General features: G+C 41.6%; 1 protein-coding gene across 6 annotated transcripts in view; it reads right to left on the bottom strand.

Annotated features, from left to right (window-relative positions):
• Positions 1-27163, bottom strand: part of SEMA5B (semaphorin 5B) — a 269864-nt gene that overhangs the window by 39905 nt on the left and 202796 nt on the right. For all 6 annotated transcript variants that reach the window (XM_072932000.1, XM_030277145.4, XM_072932001.1 and 3 more), the window contains 4 exons: positions 23922-24057; positions 20198-20405; positions 17915-18122; positions 3292-3409 (listed from right to left, as the gene is read on the bottom strand). In XM_072932000.1, the coding sequence (XP_072788101.1) occupies positions 3292-3409; positions 17915-18122; positions 20198-20405; positions 23922-24057 (670 nt within the window). The remainder of the gene's footprint in view (positions 1-3291; positions 3410-17914; positions 18123-20197; positions 20406-23921; positions 24058-27163) is intronic.

The following is a 27163-nucleotide window of genomic DNA, read 5'->3' as shown; positions in this document are numbered from 1 at the left end:
CATCAATTAAAAAAAAAAAAAAAAAGCTAGTAAATAATCATTGGCTCATAAGCGATACTGGGAAACAACCCAAAAATTAAACAAATAAGCAACCATAACCAAAATGCTGAGATTTATAAACATGTCATACTGTGAATGTGGGAAGATTTTATACTTAAGAAGTTACATATGGATTATCATTCCATCTTTAAATCCACAAAAATATCTTCAAAAGAGCAAACTTAGGAAGTGGGATAAAACCCCATATGCACTGATCTTTTTCAGGAATACCTTTACAAGGCAAATCCTTTGAACCCTACACAGTGCCCATCAGACAGAGAGGACATCTTTAAAAACATATCTGATCAAATGCCTTTCTCTCACCTGACAATATTGCCATTTCTGGAATACTTGTCTTTTATAAACTGTCATACTCACACCAAAGGCCTCATCTTTTTTTTTTCTTCCTTGTAGAATCTAAAAGCTCATGTGCAGGATCTAAAAATTCAGACTGACCACTCCTAATCTCTACTGCCAGGATATTTTCTATGTTTATTCTGATATTACAGGTAAGACTGGAAGAACTCCTTGTTCTTTCAATTAATCTATTCTGTACCTTGGGATTCAGATATCAACTGCTTATAACTTTGCCAAGCTTTAGTTACTTAATCTGGAAGTTTCCATGTTAGCTGTTTGATGAAAGCTGAAAATTCTTGCAAAGTTTCATTTATAAAATCAAATCTAGAAGAAAAGACCGCCCATAAAGTAGCATTATTTTCCTTGAAACAAACTAGTGTTCAGAGCAAGGAACTGAACTTTATGTCCTTGTAACACCTTTTTGCAATTCCCGTGAAAAGCCATTCAAAACTGCCCAGGGTATAACATCATTGGGACATGGGAAAAAATCAGTTTTCAGAGATTCAAGGATTTTAATCCCAGCACCCAAAGACTCCTCTGTGCACTGGAGGTGCTTCAGTGTGGGCCAGAGCAGGATCACCCTGGGCACTGCAGCTCTGAGACTGAGCAGCTGCGTCCACACAAATCGACAGCAGGGTACAAGATACACAAGAACAGAGTAAGGAAACTGCCAGTGATAGCAAGAAAATGAGGCATCATGGAACATATGCAATATGACTAAGATAGGGGTTTGCTGGAAACACAGAGTGGGACTGGGATGAAAACCTGGGAGGAAGATCATTGTTTGGCTCAGGATAAGGAGGATGGTACACTTTACTGGGAATACTCAATTCCTGACTTGCCAACCACCTTCAACAGTGACACCATGAGCTTGGCTAAGAATTTATTAGTTAAAGCCACCCCTTTCCTGCTGGTGGCTTATGTTGGCATCAGTAAGATATCACAAAACAGGATGCATCTGTTTTTCTAAAAGCAAAGTGCACCTCACTCCCTTCTCCCAGGACAACAGGTACAATCCTGTATCAGGACTCCCCAGTAAAGTATGGACACATACATGGAAGAGCAGTTTAGTTTGTGGAATTTGTGTACTACCATTCCTTAATGTTAAAATTGAGATTCTGGACGTTATCTAGAATACCATACAGTAACCATTACCCAGTGTATTATGTTAACACTGCATGATTGAGCCTCTATCTAAAGTCCCTTAATATGAAAGCTGTGGAGAGTGGGGATCTGTGGCACAATGTAGTGCTGTACAAAGATGTTCAGATCAGCTTTGAACAAGCCTGTTTGTACAAGAGCAGCAGTCAAGTTGTGTTAGTGTTGTGGTTGACTCACACAAATGCCTGGCCCATATAGGATATAATTCAATTATATGCCAGTTCTGGCTTTAAAAGTTGCTGAACGCCAGTCTCTCAGCAGTGCCAGGACATCTGTTTGTGGGCTAGGCTGCAGAAGAACTCACTGACATGAGCTGGGTTAGGAAAAGTTTATTTGGGAGGGGTGCTTTTAATCTACACCATTTCACACTTGACTGTGATCTCACATACAGCTGTACCAGCACAGCTGAGTGCCTGGTGCTCAGCCCAGAAAAGGAGGGTGGGAAAAGCCACGGCTTCTTATGAAAGTAACTAATCCAACTAAACTCACAGACAGGTCTTTTGCAGGAATGAAGTTTGGCATTGGTTCATTATATTCCCCTTCCCTTTCAGTGCTCATCTGTACATGCTGTTCTAGACCCTTGCTTCTGATGACCATGACCTTTTTCCTGCACTGAATACAAGGAAATACTTGGATATTGCTGATGCAGGTGCTTAAATGAGCTGTCCCACTCCATGTCAGTGTGAATTTGATCCATTGAGTGGCAGGGGTTAAAGAAAAAAGAAGCACTCACATGTGGATTTTAAACAGCTTGGCAGCCTGTCAATCAAAGAGCACAAGGCTGATATATGTAACAGAATAGGAGCATCTACACAGAAAATAAACTACAACAGAATGTTAAAATAAATGTAAAACTAGCACCCCAAGAACAGCCAAACTCCTGAATATTCTGCATTGGATTTTTATGACCTTGAAACAATGACTTGGAGTAGTTTGTTCCCTAGTGTGCACCACAGCAGACATGTTCAAACTAGAGGATTAACACCTCACACACCTATCAACAGACACAGGCATTAAGCAGGATGAGATAACAGCATGGGCAATCAAGAAGCACTGCATCCCAGTTCAGCACAGGAGGGTTATACACACACAAGTCTCTGAATCCAGCAGTGAAAAACTCAAGCCTGCCAAGCTGAGGATGGATTGAAGTAATGACTAATATTTCCTGGGAAAATATCTTTAGAGTAAGGAAGATAAGGGGAATAAACATCCCAGCACCTCCAGACAGAAATAACGTACTGAAGATATAACCCATCCACTCCTCTCTCCCTATCTACTGGACTTAGCAGTATTAACATGCTAATTGACATTAGATAATAACAATGAGTATTAATGACAATTTCTCCTCCACCCTCAATTTATTTAACAAGACTGCTTTTTCATTCCCAGCCATCTTGGAGGTACAGTTCAAACAGCAGGAATTATACTCAGCCAGACAGCTTCTGGGGATCACAGCCAGGAACTGGATATTGTCATAATGGAAGGGTGGGTGGCTGGGAAGGGAGCTGGAGAGTCAACTCAAACTGATTCAAGAAGAGACACTTCTTTTCTATACGCATCTCTTGGAGACCAGGATCAAGAAAAAAGGCCATCTCTTTGCAATATCATATAGATTTGGTCTCAGGTCTGCTGGAGTCAGATTAGAAAAGCCAGACCTCTTCAGGCTGCCACACCTTCCCCTTCCACACATGCACACATTACTATATATAACATGTTTCCACTCCTTCCACTTACTGGGCACTCAGTAATGTTTTGGGTCCAGAGGCTCATGTTGGAGCTGTCCTCAATGGTGGTGCATCGCTTCTGCTTGCTATCCCAGCCACAGTAAGGGTCTCTGGCTCCCAGGCATTCCCTGCATGTGCAAAGACAAAATATTAAAGCCCTTTAAGACTGGGCAGCTCTAAATACATGTATTCAAGTATAGTCCTTGTATGTGACAGCTGTCAACCACACTGAGGCTCAGCAGAAGAAACAATTTCTTTAAGCAGAGGTTTACCTGCTTGGAAGGGGGGAAAAAATGAATAGGAGGGTGATAGGACACAAAGCAAATATCACTCATAGAAGCTGTAGATTAAAAATCACTTCACTCTTCTCCAAGGCCTTGGGAAAGAAAATGACTACAAATTTTAGTCAAAGAACACTTGTCATTGAGATATCTTTGAGCCCCCTTGTAATCACACAGCAGGCCAAATCTCATACAAAGCGACCTCTGTGACGATGTTTTCTGACACTGTGTCCATCTGAAGGGGTTAGACAAGCAGAATTAGCCAATGGACTGGTAATAAAGGCTTTCTATTAGTCTTGGTCTTTGCTGGAACAATGGTTTCATTTATAATCCCAGCATCAAGATGTCAGTTTGGAAAAGTCACAGCAGAACATTATTTCTAAGCTTTTGGCTGCTTTGAACACTGCCGTATTCATTTTCCTCCTGAATCCATATTTGCAGGCTAAGTGTGTGTTCCCAACATGTGAGCTGCTAAACAAAAATATACAGGGCTATCACTGCCACTAAACGATGAAAATCAGTCACAGAAGTCGTCTGTATCAATGAAATTCAGCTGTATTGGTCGTTCCCATGAGTTGCTTTCAAATTGTTGATTTTCATTAAGAAAATATAAAGGTACAAGCCACATCATGCATGTATTAGTGAAAGACAAAGAGAAGACTAAACCTAAAAAGATTCACAACACTATTTTTAAGCCCTCTGATCCATTCTCTTCTATCATGCAAAAGGCTGATAAGATCTTTCAAAAAAATCCCAAATGACTTGAAAACTGCCAATTAGACAGCAGCAAGGGACTGAAGGGAAAGATTCAGTTTGAGAAGCTAAACAGGAGAGTAATAAAATGTATTCTAAGGCAAGGTATCAGTATGATTAACGAAACATCAACCCCCCTCCCCCCCTGCCCGATGCAATGAGATGTGAACTATTCCCTCCCAGAAATCTTTGAAATCCTATTAGCCTGTAATCAGCTGCAAATGAAAAAGCAAGTCCCTCACACACTCTATTAGTCTGTACTGACTCCACAGTGATTTGTCCCAAAGCAAACCCCGGATTGTTTCTGATGTCTGGTACCCATTGCTTTATATATATATTACACAGACATATTTATATTTTAATTATGAGTTTCCAGTTTGCTCCGATCCTACATTTCCTCTGCTAAAGATTTCACACACAGAGTTGTAAGGAACATAACTTATTTTTCATGCTTTAGGAAAGTGTTACAATGACCGTCTCTACGGTATTTTTCCTTCAGTTGCTTCAGCATACCCAAGGAAATGGCAAAGATGATTTTACCCCAGCCTCAGGCAACAGAACATCAAATATTTACCCTGTGCCACATGTGAGCGGGCAGTGCCCAGCTCAGTACAGAGCCGCCCCGGGCCATCCGCCCACCCGCCTGACAACTTGGCACCTCAGGAGGAAACCGGGCGGTTTCTGAAAGGTGGAAAAGAGAAGCAGTGCAGAAGCAGGCAGGGGGCGGGGGGAAGGCCCTGCTGTTCTTCAGAGAGCCTTTTGGTCGGGCTTTCAGACCCTGACACCACATACACGATTGTTTCCAATTGCATGAAGCCATTTCACTGGGCACCCAGCGAGTTGAGAGAGGTCATTGTAATTCATAACGGGGAAGGCTGTTGCAAGCATCGCCCTATTATGATACACATTTTCTCTGAATTTAATTTATAGGAAAACATGTGCTGCATAAATTCAAGAAATAATCTCCGTATGTTCTGTGCTGCAGCCCTCAGCCACTCTGCAGGCTGCAGCATAGCCCAGTTAGGCACTGACCACTCTGCTGGCACTGCCATAATGGATGTCATGGAGCAAATGCGCTGCTCTTGGCTGGGAGCAGCCGGCTCGGGATCCCTCACAGAGCACTCACTGAATCACAGCCCCCGCTCCCCTGCCACTGCTGTGACCTCCAGCAGATGGGCCATCAGCTGCCATGAGCCCTGCGAAATGCCTGGCACGGCAGGCCCTGGTGATGGGCACTGGGAAATGACTGGCATGGCAGACCCTGGTGATGGGCTCTGGGAAATGCCAGCATGGCAGAGCCCTGGTGGTGGGCACTGGGAAATGCCAGCATGGCAGAGCCCTGGTGATGGGCACTGGGAAATGACTGGCATGGCAGAGCCCTGGTGATGGGCACTGGGAAATGCCAGCATGGCAGACCCTGGTGATGGGCACTGGGAAATGCCAGCATGGCAGAGCCTGGTGATGGGCACTGGGAAATGACTGGCATGGCAGAGCCCTGGTGATGGGCTCTGGGAAATGCCAGCATGGCAGAGCCCTGGTGATGGGCACTGGGAAATGACTGGCATGGCAGAGCCCTGGTGATGAGCACTGGGAAATGCCAGCATGGCAGACCCTGTTGATGGGCACTGGGAAATGCCAGCATGGCAGACCCTGGTGATGGGCACTGGGAAATGCCAGCATGGCAGGCCCTGGTGATGGGCACTGGGAAATGACTGGCATGGCAGACCCTGGTGATGGGCACTGGGAAATGCCAGCATGGCAGACCCTGGTGATGGGCACTGGGAAATGCCAGCATGGCAGACCCTGATGATGGGCACTGGGAAATGCCAGCATGGCAGACCCTGATGATGGGCACTGGGAAATGACTGGCATGGCAGAGCCCTGGTGATGGGCACTGGGAAATGCTGGCAGAGCACCTGTTGGCCGGGTGTTGCAGCCCGCCCTGTGCTCTACATCTGGGGTATAATGAGTTCCTATACCCAGCCTGAGCTCTGCTGGGCTGTCAAAACACACACTCTGTAATTTAACAAACATCACAGCCCAGGACTTCTCCTCATCTCATGGCAGGCCCTCAAAACCATTTGAAATCTAAAAACAAAATAGCTATGCTGTCTGCCTCCCTTCAGGGCTCAGAGCACACTCATCTGCCTCAGCTCTGATGAGAAACCTGTTTTATTAGGTAACAGTAATACACTTAGGGGTGAGGAAAAATGTATTTACTTACACAAAATTTAGCCCATATTTTCCCTTTTTTAAGCAGGAAAAAGCATTACAATGTACATAATGCAAGAAAATGACATTTCTGGCAAATACTTCTAGTGAACATTTCAAAAGCCATCCTAATTTATACCCTTACAGTATCTTTAGAATATATATATCCCTGTTTATGTCATTAAAAGATAAAACCAAATCAGCAAGCACATACCAAAAGACAAATATATGCAAGCACACATGCATACCCAAATCAAAATGTTTCAGAAGTACACTGTCATTCTAAGTAGATCAGGCACCATGGTGTGGAAAAAGCAAAGATATCACAGCATTTCCCTGTGCCCATAATACAAAATAAATTGAAATGTTTACATGTAAATACCATTTTGTATTATGATACTGCTGAAAAATCTCACAGAGGCCACAGGGCCTGCAGTCTTGCAGGGCAGCATGTAAATACTGTGAAATAAGATACAAAGGAGTTTACATACAACAATGAAATTCTGATGCTTCAAAGGCAATGGGACTTCTGCCACTGGCTCAGTTGCCCGGGTTTTGTACTGTACATAAAGGGAATATTTCACTTCAGTCTCCTCAGTAGCAGGCTGGGAATGCCTCAAGGAACTAATGAGACACTATTCTGTCATCTCCCACCACAATTCCCAGGGGCAGAGGGAACCCATTATCCCAGAAGACTACCTGAGCATAGCAGGTTAACACTGACTCTCTTACTGCTAATGACTTACTTAATGAAATCCTATAAAGTGGGATGCTTGTGAAAGTAAGATGATGATGATGACACTACATGGCCCATGCCCTGTTTCCCTCTGGCCATCTAGTAACCTCACATTCAGTGAGGACTTGGAACCTCCTGACAGATATCTAAGAGGCTGGATTTATTTTGATAGGGCATTACTATCTATAGTAATTAATTTTAATTCATTGCCTCACAATAATGCGTTGTGTGAGGCATAAAGGCATACACTGAAAAGTTCAATTGAAAAACAATTCCATTTGTGTCTCCTATTCAAGGTAGATTTTTTTTCTCCATTTCCTCATTCTCACTTACTAAGGTCATTTGCATGAAAATAAGATCTTGCTCATAAGAGCTCACCTGCTGCCAGCTGTTTGGGAGCTGTAAGCCTCCCTGTTGTTGGCTGTTGCAATCATTCTACAGCAGGGATAACAAAAAAGATTAGGACTCTGCAAGAGGGACACTCACCACAGCCCACTAAAGTCAATGGAAACTCTTACCTATGACTCAAAAGAGTTTTTATATGGTCTTTGACACTCTGTGTGCTGAGCCTTCACTAATGGTATGTGCTGTAAAAAGGCTTCTGCTTCCAGTATGCTGATGCTGTCCAAGATCCTTCTTTTTTGTAATGTTCTGAATGACATCTTCTTTCAGAATCTTCATTAAAGCTTAACCATCTGTATTTAAAAAGTTTTTCATTCCTACTTTAATGGGGAAATTTGCTCTGGGTCTCGACAACCTCATCTTTTGGTCATTTTTCTCTGAAAGTTAAAACTTTAGACTGAAAATGAGTCATCAAATCAGTGGAACCAGACCCAAGAAGTTAGGCTTTGACAGACCAGAGGAAAGACAGAATTACTATAGCCTCTTCCCATTCTTACTACCAGACAGAACACACATAAAAATGCCATTTTGTACCAAGAGCCACAAAACTAATTTGAAATATTTACAACTAAGAACTCTGCTCCTTTCATCTGCCAGGTTGTACTTACTCTCTCAGTTTTCATTTCCTCTCTTTCATTTAACTTTTTATCACTCCTTTTTTTTTATGACTAATAGCAAATAGGAATGGAATGGCAGGACATGGTGCAGAGGCAGGGCTCTAGAGACAAAGGCTGACAAATTCCTTCCCAAACTGTGTTTGCTCACAGATCCTCACTGCATCAGGAGACAGTTCTGTGTTTTCGGTCACGAGCTTGGAACCTGCAGTGAAGGTCCCGTTTGTCAGGGAGACACAAGAACTGTCTCTGTACCTGGTTCTTTAGACCCCATGGACATCACCAATCAGTCCATCAGAGGCACATCCACTGGTGCAGTGCAAACATTTATAAATCTGATCCTGCAGGGCACTGAGCAAGCTTCATCCATGCTCAGCATCTCAGGCGCATGGGCAGCGCAGGAGTGCTCCTCACTCTTTTGGGGATAGGATCTCTGAATTCCAATTCCACACTGGTTTGTTTCACTCTTAGAATGGTTACCTGTGAGGGAACAGCCCTTTGCAAGCAATAAAGAGTTTTTAGCTGAGTTAGTTGTAAGCATGAGGCTGTATTTGGCAGACAGGCATTTCTTGACAAGGTTAGCTCACTGTCCCATTGCTAGCAACCTGCAGAGGGGATGAACTAAACAAATAACCATATTAACTTCCAGCCAACTGAATCATAATTACTGACAACCTCAATAACCCGTGCAAGGAAGAGTGGACCTCTGTCTTCCCTAAAGCCAGATGGCATGAAATGAGAAAAATGAGAATCAAAAGGATGATTGTGGTTTAAGAAAATAAGATTATAAAGGGGAAAAAAAGCACCAGACATTCTAACAATCCCTCTAATTTTGATACCTTTAAAAATTCAAACTGCAGAAATGAGTTAGTGATCTGTACAAATTCATTATCTTTCCCCATGAGAAGAGAAGCCAAGTGGAACTGAGCTGCTTTAGTCAGATGCTGGTCAAGTAGCAGCTTCATTTCTCAGTTGGTGAATATAACATATTCCATGCCAGATGTTACTGCCCTTTCCTCGAGACCAGTAGCCACAAACTACATAAGGAATTAACAGGGCTATTTGTGGAGCAGGGCTCTGCTTGGGAAGAGCATACTGCAGCTCACAGGTACCACCACTGTGAGGGGTGCAGGTGATGTTAATCTGGACAGACAAGGTTTGGTATTTTGGCGTGTGATATTGGATGCAGAGGCAGAGAAGCTGAAATGTGTATGTGTCATTTATCACCCACACATGCTTAGCATCAGTGATTGCTGCTTTGCACATGATTTGTTTTGAATGCATAAATTAAAGCCACAGTGTAAAGCAACCTCCAAAACTGAAGTCCATTTATGAGTCACACACATTGCTTATTAAAAAAAAGCAGTGCACAGACAGGATTTTCAGGCAGTTTTATCTCGTTTTCTTTTCCACATCAGGGAAACTCTTGCTAGAGTTCACCTTCTGGCCTACCATTTTCAATATCACTTTAATCGATTGAAGTTTATAGATTATGGCCTCGCACAAGCTACACAACTATTCAATTTCTTACTTTCTGACATCCCATTCCATCATCTTCTAGCAACAGTGACTTCTTTATTGGATAGGAATTTATTTATCTTTTTAAAGCTGTGAAATACAACAACATTCCATTTATTCAAACATGAAGATTAATGCCATCTCTGATTAAATCTGGATTTATGTTTACATTAGTAAAACAGATTAGTAAAAAAAAAAGGAGTGTTCCTTCATGAACACTTTTAGAAACTCTTGTCACTGTGCCAAACAAAACTGACCTCTAATAAAAACAAAAGTACAGAGGGTCTCTGACTACCAGTGACAGGATCATTCATCCACAAGAAAACTCAGATACTATTGAAGTCCTAATGAAAGGAATAGCCAGAAGGAATTCCTGAATGCAGGGCATGTTTGTCTGGGTTGCAAAGCAGCACCGTTTCCAAGCCTCTGCAGCTTTTGAGCCTTAAGAAAACATGCTCCCCAGGCTGCCATATGGGAAGAGGCAGAGGGGACCAGGCATCCTTTTGGAAAGGCAGCTTGGGCAAATCAGTGCACTCAAGTGTTACTCCCTGTCCCTGCCCTGTGTCAGTCACTGTCTGGAGGCAGCTGTCACATAAGACCTGCTCTGCTCCTGTGCTCCTGCTCTGTGGCTGCAGATCTGAGACCTCTGTGTGCAAATTGCTGTGGTTTGGTGGCGTGGGTGGAGACAGGCAAAGGGTGGCTTAGGCAAGAGGAAATCCACTACATGAGATGCAGACAGGTGCTTTATGTAGCCTCTGCAAGACGCTGATGATTTAAGAACACAAGTTAAACTAAAATGGGAACTTAGGATGGGAAAGAAAATTGCAAAGGCAGAAAACTTAGAAAGCAGTGTGACAAAGAAACCTGAAAATAGCCTACAGTTGTCACCTAGGCTGCACAAAGTAATCCATATTGAAGCAGCTCCTTTGTAAAAGTTAGATTTTGTTAAGATCTGGGTAATTATTTTCTGCTCAACAAGATGCAGATTAAACTGAATAGAGCCTTTGTAGATTAATGTATCTTGGAAAAGTCAAATAAATATTAGATCATCCATTACAGCCTGAGGATCAAACACATCTGCCTTCTAATGCAGGGATATTTTAACACGGTATAAGGAGTGAAATGGTCCTGCTATATATTCTCCAGTGCTTCTTCCCATGTAATTATAGCACCATCAAACAATGTTCATCCCTCTTTTTAACAAGAGAACATCACTTAAGTAAATGGATATTCTTGAAATCCAGCTTACCTCTTACAGACTGGAGTGTTGCAATAGTTCTACAACACTTAGTATCTTGATAGAAGATACCAGACTGTACACTATTACATTTTCTATAACCCATACATATTTTATGCATTTATATTTACTTCAATTTTAAACTAGAACCAGCAAAACCAAATTTGCTCTGACTCCAGATACTTCCTCTTCCCCAAACAGGTAAGACAGCACATCTCCTGATAAAAAGTTAATGATGCATCTGTAGCAATACATTAATTCAGTATTAACATTGGACACATTTATGTTTTACCCTGCAAATTCTGCCTGAAGCTTGAGACAAGAAGAAAACCAGGCACAGCAGCAGTAAGACTGGAGACCCTTTCATCAGGAGCCACGTTACTGAATGTGACCATTGCCTAGAATACAAATCTTATGACATAATAGTAGCAAATGGCAAGAATTGACAGATGCAATGGATATCTGCCCTGGGGCTTGCTGGTAGCTTTAGTTATTAATCTTGTTTGTATAACAATAGCATTGATGTCATCCTAACATAACATATTCCAAGAAAACGACATGCTTTCCTGTCAGTTGCCGCTGTGTTGAAAGTAATTTCACACAGCCCACCTAGCAGGCATCAGATGGTAATGACTTTTTAGACAGCATTGATCTGAGCTGGCCTACAGCCAACCTCCTTGAGGTAAAAGGATCCATACACTAAACTGTTCCTAAGCCCTGTTGGCAGGGTGCTTTAAAAATAAGGAGCAAATAAAAGCCCTGGCATGCTCAACCTGTGTCCTCCCTCCTGGCAAAGCCAAAATGAATTGGCAACCTAGTCATGATAGGAAGGAGACAAAAGGAAGTGAGTCCTGAAATCAGCTGATTTTGTTTGGCTTCTTCTGAAGTGACTTTTGTCTGTTTCAGCAATTGTATTACTCTGGACTCCAGCTACTGCTAAATACCCCTTCTGTTCACTCAGGGTCATTTCCAGACTTCAGAACTAAAAGTGGGAGCCTAAAAGTGTACAGGCTGCTTAAAATTAATATAATACATGTCACTGGTTTGAGTATTTAGTAGAAATGAGAAAAAATGTAATAATTCCTGTGGTTGGGAGCAGAGCCCCTTCATATTTTGTATCCTCTCTCTTTTTCAGCAACACACACACCAGAAATCTCAGCACAGGCTTATTCCTCAAATTCAGCCTCTTGCTGCTTTCCCTGCTGCCCCTGCACTGCATTTCTCTCCTCACTGTTATTTGTGATTCCTTCATACTCAAATGCCATCTACAAAGTATGCTATTTTCTTTCTTCCATGTCATTAAAGATGTCAAATAAGATGAAACTGAAAACCAATCTCTCTGGCATCTTACAGGAAACATGCCCCAGCTTAGCCTTGTCTGCTTTTTATTTCCAATTTCAGACACGTCCGTTTCCCAGACTATTCAAGTGAAGCTCTTTGACTGCTGTTCTGAAAGCCACGTTCCTTAGACCTCACCATCCCTTCAAACCTTAGAGGTCCATATCCTGCAAATGGTATGGATGCACTTAACTTTACATATATAAACATCTACATTAAAGAAAATGGGAGTAATTGCCTGCTACAGCAGATGCAAATGTGTTGTCAGGATAGAGAAAATGGCATAATTTTGTACTTCTATTTAAAGAACACAGATCCATTTCATCTACAAACTTCATTCTTTCCAAGAGCTTTAGTGATCATGGTTCTGTTTGATGTCTTCATTCTCTGTCAGTGGGAGTCTCGCTATTTTCTTAAATGCAACCAGAATGTCAAACCAGATGTTTAGTGATTTATTCTGATGTATTATTGGATACTGTGGATGACAAAACATTGGGCTGAGCACTCTCCTTTCTGCCTATGAAGTCTTCCAAAGCTTTTCAGCATTATTGGTGATACAATAATTAGCTAATTCCCTTAATTGTGGAGAGGCCATATCAGCCAGAACAGATGGAAATTAATGATTAAGCTTTATCACATTTTTGTAGTCTGTTACCTTTCCTTTTGCCTCTATTTTTAAACGGATATTCAATGTGCTGAATATTTTTTTAAACTCTCAGGCAGAAGATCTTCAAAACAAAATCTGGGCCAGATTTTCAACAGCCTTAGCTAAGAAAAGGGTGTTGGATTTTCAAGATCTTTGATGAACAATCTGGCCATCAGTGTTGCCTCAGCGATCTGCTGAATGCTGGGCTCCACTGAGCAAGTGTTCCTGTTGTTCCCTCACCTACCTTTTAAAACATTTTTCTTTTTATCCAACAATAGTTCATTGTTTGTCCTTCAAGGAACTATCATCATTCTGATGAAGAAGTAAGAGGATTTCCAGCCTTTATTCAATTAAATCCTTCCCCCAAACTGGAAAGTTTTTATACCTCTTCCCAGACTATGTTATTTCTCCAAACAAATTCCCCAATAGCTCTAGTCCTGAAATATGGTAATCCTGTAATTCAGGTTTTAGAATCCTACATTCAAGTGCTTCACTTCTTTGTTACAGAGGATTTTACATCATATAAGGTTTGAAAAAAAAAAAAAAGAACATAACATTAAACTCCAAAGCAATCCTCCACGTGGTATCTCAAACCCCTCATAGGTGGATGTGGTACACTGATGGTGCTTGGAGCTACAGTTCCACTTTGGGGAGAGACAAAGAGAGCAGAAAACTCTCTGCTTCTTCAGTGTAGCTGCTGACCCTTTTCTTCCAAAAACTCCCTGGAGCCATTTCAGGAGTTACTCACCTATATGTACTTAGTTTGTCTGATCACTGGCCCAGAGCTATTTAGAGGTGAGCTGTGCTTCTCTCACAGCTATCAAGTCCGCAAATAAGAGTCCTTGTCAGCTGAGTCATTTCTGCCAGCTTTGCATTAAGTACCATGGCTGGAGGGGATGCGCAGAAGAATTTAGGCCAAGCAAGAAGGCAAAACCTCACCATGACTCAAGAGCAAATTCTGGCAATCAGGTCAAAAAGCAGGCAAGGGTTCAGGTAAGAGCATGTCATAGCTGCATGCAAGAGGACCTGGCTCTGGAAGCAGAAGGATCCACACTGGCATGAAGGTAACCTGAGGTGGCACTGACACCACCTGAGAGGTGCCCACAGCACGGCAGGGACAGCACAGGTGAGCCAAACTACCCCCAGAACCATGCTGTACATGCAAAACTGCAACTTGCATCGTGTTAACTGCAAGTTTTATGCAGAAAAAAATTATGGAAGGAGAAAGAAGAAGGAACGAATATCAAAATTAGGTGCATTAAAATAAACTGCTTGGGACAGGGAGAGGAGAAGGGGTGGGTGTTCACAAGACTGTCTCATCTTATTTCCAAACATTTTCTTTTCCTCATTTAAATGTGCAATCAAAATCCTTGGCCCACCTCAGGGTTTCAGTGTGCTCAGAAGCCCATGGTTCTGATGCTGCAAAGAGCCAACAGGAAGAGATCATAAACTATTCCTGGTTACAACCAGCTTCATTTTCCTATCTGTCTGATTGCAATTCTAAAAATGAGTAACTGCACCCCAGCGTTTGAAAAAATTACTAAATTGTGCCTTATTGATACATCCCACTTGAAAATAATGCTTCAGATCTGAGGTCCTCAGCTCTCTGAAATTCAGATTCAGGATTTTGTTCAGGCACATTCTAAAGATGTAGTGGTGTCAGTGATAAGGCTGCAGTACTGGTTCTTCAAATATTCCTCACCAAAGCTTGGGGGCAACTTGAAGTAAAAAAATCAAAGCTCATTTGAAAATTGCAGGGAAGTTACAAAGATTTCAAAGCCATGCAAAATTCAGCAGCAAGCACAGCCAAACTATCACCCAGCAAAGCAACCTTCAAAACATTCTGCTTATTCAAAGGACTTGTAGGTTTTCTCATGTTGGCATCTTCCTAAGAGTCTCCAGTGAGTGGGGAACGGCAGCACTCAAGAGAGCAGGAAAGACAAACACCAGGAACACACACACACAAGGGAAGGTTCCTGCAGCCAAGTCCAGCCTGTAAATTTGGGCAGCTGATGTTACAGACGTCTTCCCATTGCCCGGTTGCTAAGAGTGGCTGTTCTGAAAAGACAGACTGAGACAGGTCAGTGGGCACACACAAAACACTGCTCAGACAGCCACTACATCAAGACATGGGGTTGAGTTACCAGTCACCATTTAAGAGATTAAATTGGTGCCGTGTCAATAAACAAACAGTAAAGGAGATGGCAGAAGTCCTTATCCCTTTCTATCTCTTCCCTTTGCTGCTGGTTTTCCCTCTGCCCCAATTCTGAGCCTTGGTAGCAAGCCCCGAGGTTTTAAAGCAGCAGAGCAGCAAGGATTGCTGGTCAGGATCAATGCTAGGGTCAATTTTCTCTCGATATGATTGCCTGTTCCAGGGAGGAGGAGGAGGAAGGCAGGTTGAAGGTAACAGCTCTGTATCAGCAATCATAAACCCGCATCAGCCCCCAGGGTCTAAAAGGCTGAAAAGTTTCCTGATAACAGAAGGCAGAGCCTACAACAAACAATGTGGTATTCCTGCCTGGGAGGCACAAATTCTCTCCATCACCTCCAAGCTTCCCGAGCCGCCCCACCAAAACAATTACATTATAAAAGCTGATGAAACCAGAGCTTTTCAAGGAGGCCAGTCACGGCCCAACAAAAAAGTAAGCAGGGAGCGTTGTAGGGGCGGGACCCCTCCTTCCCATAGTGGCTGAATATTGGCATGTATTAAATATAGACACAACAATAAGCAATAAATCACAGCCCAGGAGAAGTGCCAGGTGGAATGCACTGGAGGAAATTAAAATATCCTTCTTGATACTGTTCAGGATTGAAAGAAATACAAAGGAGGTCAAATTGACTTATCACCTACAGAGCCAGGATGCTAAGGGGAGGAAGGGTTCCAACACCTGCAGCTGAAAAAATTGCAGTTGAAAATTTCCTAGACAAAAAAAACCCCAAGAAACCAAAAACTAAAAACCACCACCAACAACAACAAAAACCCAAATCTGAAAACAAACAAAAAAAAGCAAACTCTTAGCCAAAAATGCAATAATAATATCATAAACATTTTCTCAAACAAATAAAAAAATGAAAAATGAAAAAAATGGAAATTCTTGGCTTTCCAACATTTTCTTATTATTTTCTTCCCTTTTCCAAATGCACAATCCTTCCACAAGACTCACCGACAGGGCAAAGGATGATTTGCAATGTACACAAGAACACTAAATGGTCAGCACCTCAATTCAGCAAATTCTGGCCTCCCACATCACACCCCACCGTGCCATCAAGAGACCCTATCTAATGTACCTTGCTATTGCCCAGTGGCTGGGTTTTGCTGATTTCTATCATGAAACTATTCAATGGAGGCAAAATCTTAGTCTCCCAACCCTGGAGAACTGAGCTGTTTTCTCGTTTCACTCCAAATTGCATCCAGGAAGTTCATTTTAGAGAAAAAACCCAGCACTGGTACACAAACTTTAAAGTGATTTCAGCCAGGACTCAGTGCCATATACTGCATAAAACTGTGGCTGCATTTGGTCAGTAGCAGGCAACGGAACCTTTGTGAGGATTGGTTTTTGTTTTGTTGGGATAAACTTATACAAGGCTGGTCTGCAGCCTCCAGGATCTAAATATGGTGGTCCTGTGAGATAACCCACCTGTCTGCTCTCCAGTCACTTCTTTTTTCTTGCTTGCCCCATTTTAAGGCAAACCTCCAACATTTCAATTTTAATGGAAGTGTCATACAAAGTACTTGGGCAGGCTGAAAATAGGACAGCATCTATAAATTACTGGAAAGCAGAACTCAAGATTAGGAAAGGAAAGGAAGGACTCATTTCTCTTGAAACTGGATCATATATATGTATACACTCATAAATATTCTCAGACTGAGACTACAGGACAGCCTGAAAAGGACAGCTGTTATGTTCTACCTTTTAAAATCTCTGCTTTTAAGGGCTGAGGACAGGATGGCATTTTCCAGCTGTGGTTTTCTCTTACTAAACACTTTTATGTCCATCTGTTTTAGACATACGTGGATTTAGACAAGCTGATAGATAAACTCTACTTGTTGAAAATAAAGTTATGGTGACATTTTCTATATCAGTTTTTTTGGCAGGAGAACAGGGACATCTTGCAGTAGGCCATGGAAGAGGGAATCTGTTTAAATGTTGCTAACAAAATCCTTCTTCTTGTCTAGCACAGAGGACATCAGTTTCACACAAAACTCACAGAGTGAAGCAAGGCAAAAACATGAGAGGAGAAGGAAAAGTATTCTCAAGAGATGGAAACAAATGCCCACAGCACCCAGTGAGATTATTTGAGTATCTGTCTCAAACAGTTGCTATCACACTTTCACCTGCTTAAATGGAGAGGCACCATTTGGATGCAAAAACCTTCTATAGCCCTGTGTGGAAGACTGCTCTGGAGCCAAGGCAGATAATTAGAAAAAGTAATTTTTCTGACTCCCTTTATAAAGTACAATCAAGGTACAGGATCTATCCAGGTGTAAGAGGTGTCACACATAGCTGAGATGAACTATTGATTTCCAAAAGCAATAAGAAGTCGCCACACAGCCCATTCCTGCCTAATCCTATGTTTGAGAGGTGATCACTCCAATAATCAAGGAAAGGCTGGCTGCAACCCAAATTCAAAAACCCTCAGCCATACTGCCAATAAGAGCCACCAGGAAAACACATGGACTTAATAAAAGCAACACTATAATATGATGTTTAAAAAAAGCAAAAACAGAAGTAAATATTGTAAACCCTTACTTGGTAAAGATATGATTAATTTCTGAAGAGGACTAATTAACATTTACAAAAAAAAAAATTTGCTTATCCTCATTGCTTCTGTTATGTATGTATCTGTCAGGAGATGCACTTCAGCAGGGATATATCAGAGCTGCATATTTACTTACCCTTCTGTTCTGTACATGGAGCATCTCTCCAAAGGAATTTTTAGCACTCCATTATTTAGACCCACAAAGAGTGACCTGTTGCTGTGTAGGATTTGGAGACTCTTGATTGCTTCCTGTTGTCCATCAGGGAGGATCTGCATTTCCTCTAAATAACAACTCCTCAGACTCTTGTTGGTGGTAGAAAGGGCCTTCAAGATGGTGCCATACTCTAATAGAACAAGAAACAAGGCACAAGTAAATTTTGGAGGCAGTGACTTAATTTCATACCTGTCTAAAGGGGGAAATATTAATGTCCTCTTTACAGAGCTGGTTTAACCTAGTTCTGAGTCACCTGCTGCCCATGGTAGAGAGCTCCAGCTACAATCCTCAGCAGAAACCACCTGAGAATGCACTAAATGGGAATTCAGAAGGCTGTGAACCATCTGGACAGTCAGTACCTGGCAGTTTTTCCCAGTTGGAGCACTGAGGCAGAGGAGTCTGGTCCCGTTACCAGTGAGCTACAGAGCAAGGTGACCCAGGATGGCAAGAATAATTTCTGGTGCCTTGAGTCTGTATTTCTATTGGTTTATGGAGCAGATCGCTGTGATTTGATGTCATGACAAATGACAACAGATGCAGCAGCCCTGCTGGAAATTTCTGGGGCCTCCATAATGACTGCATGGGTCACAGACCTAATTGATCCTCTTCCTGGAAGAAGCCAGCTTGACAAGGGGATGTTATGGCATGAGGAGTGCATACACAGAAACATATATGTTTGTGCTCCCAGTGCTCTTAGCTAAACAATTTAAAGATTAATGCACACCACTTTTCATTGAAACCCCCAAGAGCTCTGTCAGCTGGATGGTTCATGAAACTTAATCTTTCTGTTCCAGTAACTTCTGCACTGGTGCCAAAGCTCAGTAATTTATAATGTTGGGGTTGGCCACCATGTGAAGTTTCCCTTTCACTTACATGTGGAACAAGAGTGAAGTTTGGGCTCAGTTAGTCTCAGGACTGAGTTTGTGTTCAGGGCTGCCTCTACTGAAGCATTTCACAGGTTTAAACATTTTCAGCAGATCTTACTCTTCAGCCACCACTAACCAGGGCCATGAAGCAAACTTGAGTCAGTAGTTAAGGTTATGGCATTGGACCTTTCTACACTAATGATACGAGGCAGGAAGTATTCCAATTTTCTGTAAGGCTTTGTAGCCTAGACTCCTCACTTTAAATATCAAAATATCATATTGACAAAACTATGTTGTATTTCCATTTAAGAACAATCTTCTCACCATAATAAATGTTCATGGAGTTCTCATACTGGGAGTATTGCTAGAACATATAAATAATAAACCAAGATGATCACTTTTGAAATAAGTGCTGGTAAAAGTTAGATAAATTATGACACAGTCCTGAAGGTCCATTCTCCTAACATGAGAATAAAGCAATGACTCTGCATTCAGATGTGAGATTAAATGAGCACTTATGGAAGCAATCCATCTTATTCTAAAGTCAAAGCTTCTGCTATAGAGGATAACAACATTATACCCATGAGGCTGGCCATATGCTCTGATTAATCAAACTATTTAATTTAACCTCTATCATTAGTATGACTATGGGCTAAGACAACCACTTATACCACTTTGTCCTTCTTCAGCATTTTCACTTATCCGAGATACCTGTGCTTTTCAGAAGAGGTAACATGTTCTGCTAATTAGAGGATGGAAGTCAAAATCAAGAGACTAAATCATACACATAATTCTACCACTGGCTTGCTATGCTCCCACAAAAAAAGCATTCAGCTTCCCTATCTGCCTCAAACTTCAGTGCATGCCCATTCCCAAAAGCACTGGGAGCCATACACCAGTAGGGCCATGAAAGTGCAAAGAAAGACACAATTAAATCCCTGGACAAGCCTGGAGGTTATGCATTATTATTGCTTATTCAGAGATGGGTCTGTCATAGCACTGAGAGGCAACTGACATGCATGAAACCGCAGAGCATTCCAGCCACCTCTGTTCTTTCTCACTGTTATTTATTAGCCTGATTAGTTGAAACATGTTTTTATAAGAGGGAGAAAAATGTTATTGTTCTTTTTAAACACAATGGATTTATAGTCTAATCACTTGGGACTCTGCCTCAAGTCCTCCATCCTGCTTTTAATTTACTCAGGCAAACAACTTCCATGTGATTTTGTACCAAAATCATATTGAATGACAATTGTGTAAGGACTTCACAACTGGGCTCCCAGGGCTGCTAGGTCTACAAGCAAGCAGGAGGAACTGTTTGAAGCCCTCATGCTGTTACCTGTTCCAATATACATGACATGGTAGAGAGTATCCTTCCCTTGAACAATATCAACCACCAGTTTGGAAAATCGAATGCTGTCCTGCGTCACATAGGGGTCCACAGTCACCGGCTGCACCACGTCGTTCATCAGGAACAGGCGCTGCGCGTCCTGCAGGACTCTCTCCGTCAGGTTCTCGTTGGGGCTCTTGTCGTTCAGTGTCCCACACTAAATATGGAAGATTGAATTTCAGAAAGTGCATCGTCTCCCCGGCCCTGAGTGGAAACTCATCTCCCATTGATTTCCTGGAAGTGGGTCTGTGTGAAGGTCACAGGATCAGGCATGTAGCCTGATCATAGATGCTTAGCCTAGACTTGGCCTGTAGCCCAGTCTATGAAAACCTTTCTCCTAGGTCCACTAACCAGCAATGTGGAGTTTCATTCCATTGTAATACCCTCAACCAGTACAGCAGAAGGGCAAAAGCCTTTAACAAACCGTGGAGAAAAAGAAAGAATTAAAACTAGATGTAGAAACATTTAATGGTAGCAATGGAGAGAACATTTTTGTAGTGATAAATCCTTAAAACATTTCAGACAATCTTCAGAAACTACCTAGCATCTGAGTTTGTACAATGAACAAAACCTGGAGTTTAAAAAAACTAAAAACCTGGTTTTGCAACAAAGAGCCAAACTTGCCATATTGCTTTTCTTTGATGTGCTCCCATCTGGACAGGCACCCCCAGCTGCATCTGAAGCAAGGCAGATTAACGACAAGCTCCCCCCACCCCACACCCTTCTCTCCTGACAGCAAAAGGCAGATCAATCCATGACTACCCATCCTCCAGCACCAAGGGAGGCACTGAAACAGGACTCAATTCCCTTGTACAGCAGGAACCAAGGAGAAAAAGAGCTCATCTTGTGTCTTTTAAACAGCGTAAGTTCTACCAGATGGATAATGCATTTTAAGGCCTGAGTTTCCATCTTAGATTAATCTCTAGAACTCACTATTTTCAAAAGCCAGTGCTAGTTTTTTAGTCTGTGTCAATTGCTGGGGCTGGATCTCACTATTCCCTACAATATCATGCATGGAATGCAGAAAATGTATCACTCCAAAAGGCAGCAGGGTTACCAGTTATTTATCTATCCAAGACTATGGGAGACAGTGGTACAACTAAGTCCTGTTAAGTCCCATACTCAGTCTATGAACAACTTCACTAGTCTCTAAATGAAACACCTAAGAAATTTCACTAGAAATAAAGTCCCACATATTTATTTTTCTTCACTTTGGATCCAAGTGTTTGGGCTTTCCTTGAAGAAAAGTCAGAATACTGAGAATGAGGCTGCTGACTTACAGCAGCTGAGCTCCAGTGTACAAATTTCCCATGTGCACACTCTCCATTCACATCACAGCAACTCTTGGTGGTATCGCTGCCTTTCCCGGGAGCACCATGCAGCCCTTCTCCTACTACATGCTAAAATGAGTTGTCAGGGATTTAACACACATTCACACAGTAAATATGGATTCCAATGGCTGGTGTACTAAGCTTTACTGTATTCTAGAGGTTGTGTGAACTATGAAAACAGTTTTGTTAATTCTCACAGCCTATGAATATGGTCACTTTTTAATCAATTTAAGCATCTTCCTATAGCTGGACTAAGAAAACATCAGTGGGTTTTTTATGTATCCTCAGGTGGGTTTTAATGCTTTTTTCTATTGCAATGGTCTTTTTTTTAGTTTATGACTCATCCCATATTCTAAAGACTTCTTAGATCTCTCTCTTTTGCTGTATCCTGTGCTCCTTCTGGTTCACACCACTGTCATCCTTTGGATTCGTTACTCCCCACTCACTTTCCCTTCTAGAGCATCACCTAAAAGGAGTCCCAGTGGCAGGAATGTCATTGTTGTTTTTTTTTTTTCTGTTCTCAGGAAGTCACAGATAATTCTTTTTGTCTATTGGCAGCTCATGTGCTGATGCAGCATCCCTCTGATTTGGTTTAATGTTGTTTTGTTCTAATTTCCTGATTATCTGTACTGTCCTGCTCCTCTGCATCCTTCAGTATTTCTCCTTCCTCTCTGCAAGAAAAAAATTCTGGCATGCTTCCCTCATCTTTCTTTGTGAACACTGAGGCACAAAAATTAATTTAATGTTTTTGCAATATCTGCCTCTTCTGTCACTAAATTACCCTTGTCATCTCCTTAAGGCTCCTCACTGACCTCTTGTTCCTTCTGTACTTGAAAAACATCTTAATCTCTTTTTGCAATCTTCCTTTTGTCTACCACATACCTCTTTTTCCTTTCCTTATTTTCCTCTGACCCTTTTCTTTCATCTTGCTGCTGCAATCTTTACACTCCACATTTTATCTGATACTTTTCTCTACATGGAAATGCCTTCCAAAGTCCTTTACAATTCCTTCTGGGTTAGCCTAGCAAGTGACAGAAAGTCCTTGATTCTCAGTTTGCCTTAATATTCCCTTTAAATTAAACAAACAAACAAACAAACAAACAAGCAAAACAACACCAAGAACAACAACAACAAAAACCTGGCTATGTTTGGCATGGCTGGACCTTCAGCAGGGCTTTGTTTCTTGGTTTTGAGTGCACCAAGCTGAGAGGGTGATCAAGAGGCCAAGCCTGGTCCACCTCATACAGGCGGAAGCCCTCAGTCAAGTGCCAAGAGGGAATTCAGGAGAAGAAATTAAGATTCCTCAGCAGGAAGATAAGGCTGTTCCTGCCTGCAGCAGAGACCTGTCTCCCATCTGCTCGTGCTGTGATTTCAGGCAACTGTAGAGTTCTTTTTGGAAGGTCCTTGACATCACCAGTTTGAAGGCAGATGGCATTTGCAGGCAGCCTCAGCACATTTGCCATAATAAAGGAGAGACAGATTCAGAAAATCGAGCTGAAAGGATTTGCCATGGGGAAGCAAGGACATGAAGACAAGTCCATCCTCCCCAGGATTCCCCTCCTGGGAAGAGGCTGAGCTGTGAAATGGGCTCATGCTTCAGGAGACTCAGGTTTGTTGGGGCTGTCATACACATACTCTGCCCCACACTGACTGGATCTGGTGAAAAAGGAACTGAAGCTGTTTTATAATTTTCAAAACTGTTTTAACTGATAATCCTGGAAAGTTGCTCATTCATAAACTCAAAGATTTTTAAAAGAAAAGGAACCCCTGTGACAATCCTCATGTGTCCCCTTCCACCAGTTACTGTCACAACATGTCCATGGCTTCTGTCTGAGCTACCATGTGTTAGAAAGTCATCCATCTTCCACTGAAGCACTGGTAGCCTTAGGGGCCCTATCAAATGATGGAAAATTCATCACTTCCTTGCAGAGTCACAGTGGTTAATTACCTTTCTTGTTTAAAAAATATAGATTTTCTCCATTCTAGTTTGACTTTGTCCAGCTTCAGCTTTCAGTCCTTCCCACTTCTAGTAGGGACATGCCTTATGTCCTCTTGTGAGAATCCCATCCTCAGAGTACATGTGTCAGTGATAAGTGCAACAGAAATTTAAATAATTCATTATTACAAAAACCCAGAACATTCTTATTATTCCTTAAACCATTCAATTTTTGCCATGAATTCTGGGGCAAGGAGTTCCACAGACTAAAACACTCATAAATGTGAAGAAATACAATTTATCTGTACCGTGGGTCTACCTGAAAAAATAAGCCCTACACAAATCAACCCACTGAAGTCACAGAACATCAAAGGGACTGCAGTGAACTGAAGGGCAACATCAGTACCTGGAAATTTGGGATGGGGTTTAATGTTGGCAGCCAGGCTGATCTTGGGTTTTCTTGATAGCGGAAGGGACCATTAAATGCCTGAGTAATGGCACTCAGATTGAAGGCACACACTGCTGAGGCAGCTATGCTGTTTCTGGAAAAGGGGAGGGGAAAAAATCAATTTAATCATTAGAACATTGACATTTTCATCATAACAGACATCAAACTCCACTCAAATAAAATACATGTAAATTGCTAGGTAGATATACATTGATACCAATCTCACAGGGACTACAAATAAATAAATAAATAAACTGTAACATGTAGATGAGTTGCGTGACAATTTTGAAAATTAATTTAAAGCTTGGTTTTAAAATGTCAGAGATTTAAGGGCCATGGAAGCAGTTCTGACATGAAAGGTGAATACAGTTTAATTTGCATGGATTATTTGTGTCTGGTTTGACTTTTATTTTTTTCACAACCCATCTACCTTTATTGTTTACAAACAAGATAAGTTTTAATCTCTTGTTGTTTCTCAAGGTGAAATTCTATTTCTACAGGTTCCTGAAATCTTCAGCTATAAAATATATCACCAAGTATTATATTTATATACATGCAGTGGAAGGGAAAAGGTGACAGTGACAAATCAGCTGGTTCTGACAGCAGCTCAGCATGCAAAAAGGCCTTGCTAATTCATTGAAAACCTCTGTTTTCAATGACCACAGTTCACTTCTGTCTGTTCCCAGGAGGGAACAGGATCTGTCTGGGGCACCCTGTTCAAGCACGCTCAGCCAGGGGAGGCACAGCACGGTGAGGGAAATGCTGCTGTGGGAAGGACTCTTTGGAAAGGAGCGTGTTTTAAGGATGCTGCCCTGTCACACTGCACACAGATCAGCTGGCCTTTGCTGTTCCCTTTCAGTCCTGAAGGACCCATTTCTGCAGGGTCCTGAGCCAGCTCATCTCCTCCTGCCTCAAGAGGATTGGAGGGCACTTCCTAGATGGTGACCTCAACAAAACTACTCAGAGGGACATTTGATAAGTGATGACCTGAAATTCAAACCTGCTCCCAGTTCTTCCTTCCCCTCCTCCCACCCCCTTTTTTTTTAGGAAAACTACAAGGTTTAGAAAAAAAGATATCAAAATAAAACTAAATATAGGGCCAGCATGAGAGACTGATTCATCATGGTGCCTTTTAATAACCCAAGCCCTGCTGTATGAATCTTTCTGCTAATTAAGGCAATTTGAATTCCCTGAAAAGAGCACTTTTTTTTTTTTTTTTTTTTTTTTTTTTTTAAACTAAACCAATAATTACACTCTCTTGCACACACAAAAAAAGCCTTTCTTCACCATTCCAGGCTGGAAAGCAGAAAAACAGATTCTTTCACAGCATATTTCTTCCTAGCAATACAACACCAGGAAGAACTTCCTGCTTTGCCTTCCCATTCTCTGCTCCCCCCTGCCCCTTGCATCCCCAGAATGATGGAGTAGCTCACTTTGAACATGTCAAAGCAATGCCAGGCAAACCTTTCTCCACTTTTGTCTGAACACTGCTGATGCAGTGCATGCTCACAGACAGCAGCTTTTAAGACAAACCTAATGATGGATGACAAGTAAATGCCTTGAGGCGCACACAGGAAAAAAAAGACAATGAGGGAGAAAATGAAAAAGGAAAAGAAAGAATAAAATTCCACTAGTCTAATGAAAATACTTAGAAGAAAAAAAAAAGAATATTTTTTGGGCCCTGGACTTCATATTTTAGTCTTTTCTCTTTGCTGGAAAGGAGAAAGGAAAGAGGTTTTCCTCTAAATCTGTGGACCATTTTCTTTTCCATCTGTGGCCTGGCCCATTTCCCATCCCTCCTTATGAAAAGTTTGATCCCAGTCTCAAGCCAGTGATATCAACTGGTGCAGCTGGCCCCTGTGTTTTGGTGTGAAGTGCAACTTCCTTTATTCCCACCTCCTACCTCCTGTGACTAACTAGCTGGTTTAAAGAATAGGTTAAGTTCAAAGAGATTTTAACATTGTCTCAATTGCCTCACAGAAAATTTAAATAAAAACATCTTAAATATTTCACCAGCAGCTTCCCTCAAAAGCTCTCTTTCCCACTGATCCAGCTGGGTATAACATAACATGAAGCAATAAATCTATATGTGTGTTACCACAACTACTAATTCCCCTTTGTTATAAGATGACCCTAAATTCATTAAAATGAATCTTCCAAAGTAAAAAAATACCTGTAAGCAACAGCAACAAAAAGAATCATAGTTTTGTGTTGCATTGGCATTTTATCACAAAGAAACCCAGACTGGTGCATAAATTAACCCTCTTTGGTATGCAGAGCTCATGTAGCATGATATAAGTCCCAGTGCAAGTTAAAAGAATAATTACCATTATTTCTCTAGTTGGATGACAAATTGGAACATTTTCTCTTTGAACTTTTAAAAGAACACTATGTTGTAGACCCAAAATGCTATTTGATCTAACTTCAGCTGTTATCAATTACTAATTTCTTCAATTACACAAATGTTGCATATTATATTATCTTCAGAAGATACAAGAGAGATCCTACATCCCTGATGTACAAAGAATGCTCGAGTGTACCCTGAGGAGACAGGTAACACTCATCATATCTCATGTTAAACTTGGACACAGCAGAAGAGAACTGTCCTAGCCAAAGCTAGTCTATGTCTCCCCTTTGATTTTCCAAAAACATCACAAATTTGATAAATAAAATACAGTTATTAATAGTTTTCTCATTTCCAAATTCTATTCTTTGCTGGATGAATGGACAAATGGATAGATAAAACATTATTACTATGGGCACAGAAATCCTCTCCAACTGAAAAAAAAAAAAAAAAGGGGTCAGCTCAAGTGCCCAAAGCAGTAGCCAGATTTCCTTTTAATGTTCAGGAAGTTTGGCTAATATCCTCTAAAATGTTTTTAAAGAATGACTCGTGTGTCTTTCAATCTGAGGACAGATCTTTCCCTAGCCCACAGTCAAGGTGCAGTGCTCAATCATGTTTATTTTTTCTAGTTGCTTCTCTGCTGGCTCACTTTTGACTGACATTGGCAATAGTGAAACAGAAACAAAACAGGGAAGAAGGATGAGGGTGGCCAAACACTTACCTATTTATTGGAATCTACAGAGGGGAAGAGCATTCAGGCTCTGTTGACTCACAGGGAGGCTCCCAACAGCGTTTTAGCTCAAGAAGTTGGGGCTGATGCTTTGTGACTTCAAGGGCTGAAGTTCAAGCCCTGTCA

The sequence above is a fragment of the Taeniopygia guttata genome, chromosome 7 (genome assembly GCF_048771995.1).
Source record: "Taeniopygia guttata chromosome 7, bTaeGut7.mat, whole genome shotgun sequence".
NCBI classification, from domain to species: Eukaryota; Metazoa; Chordata; class Aves; order Passeriformes; family Estrildidae; genus Taeniopygia; species Taeniopygia guttata.
The sequence above is the reverse complement of the archived record's forward strand: the minus strand, read 5'-3'. Positions and strand labels throughout refer to the sequence as shown.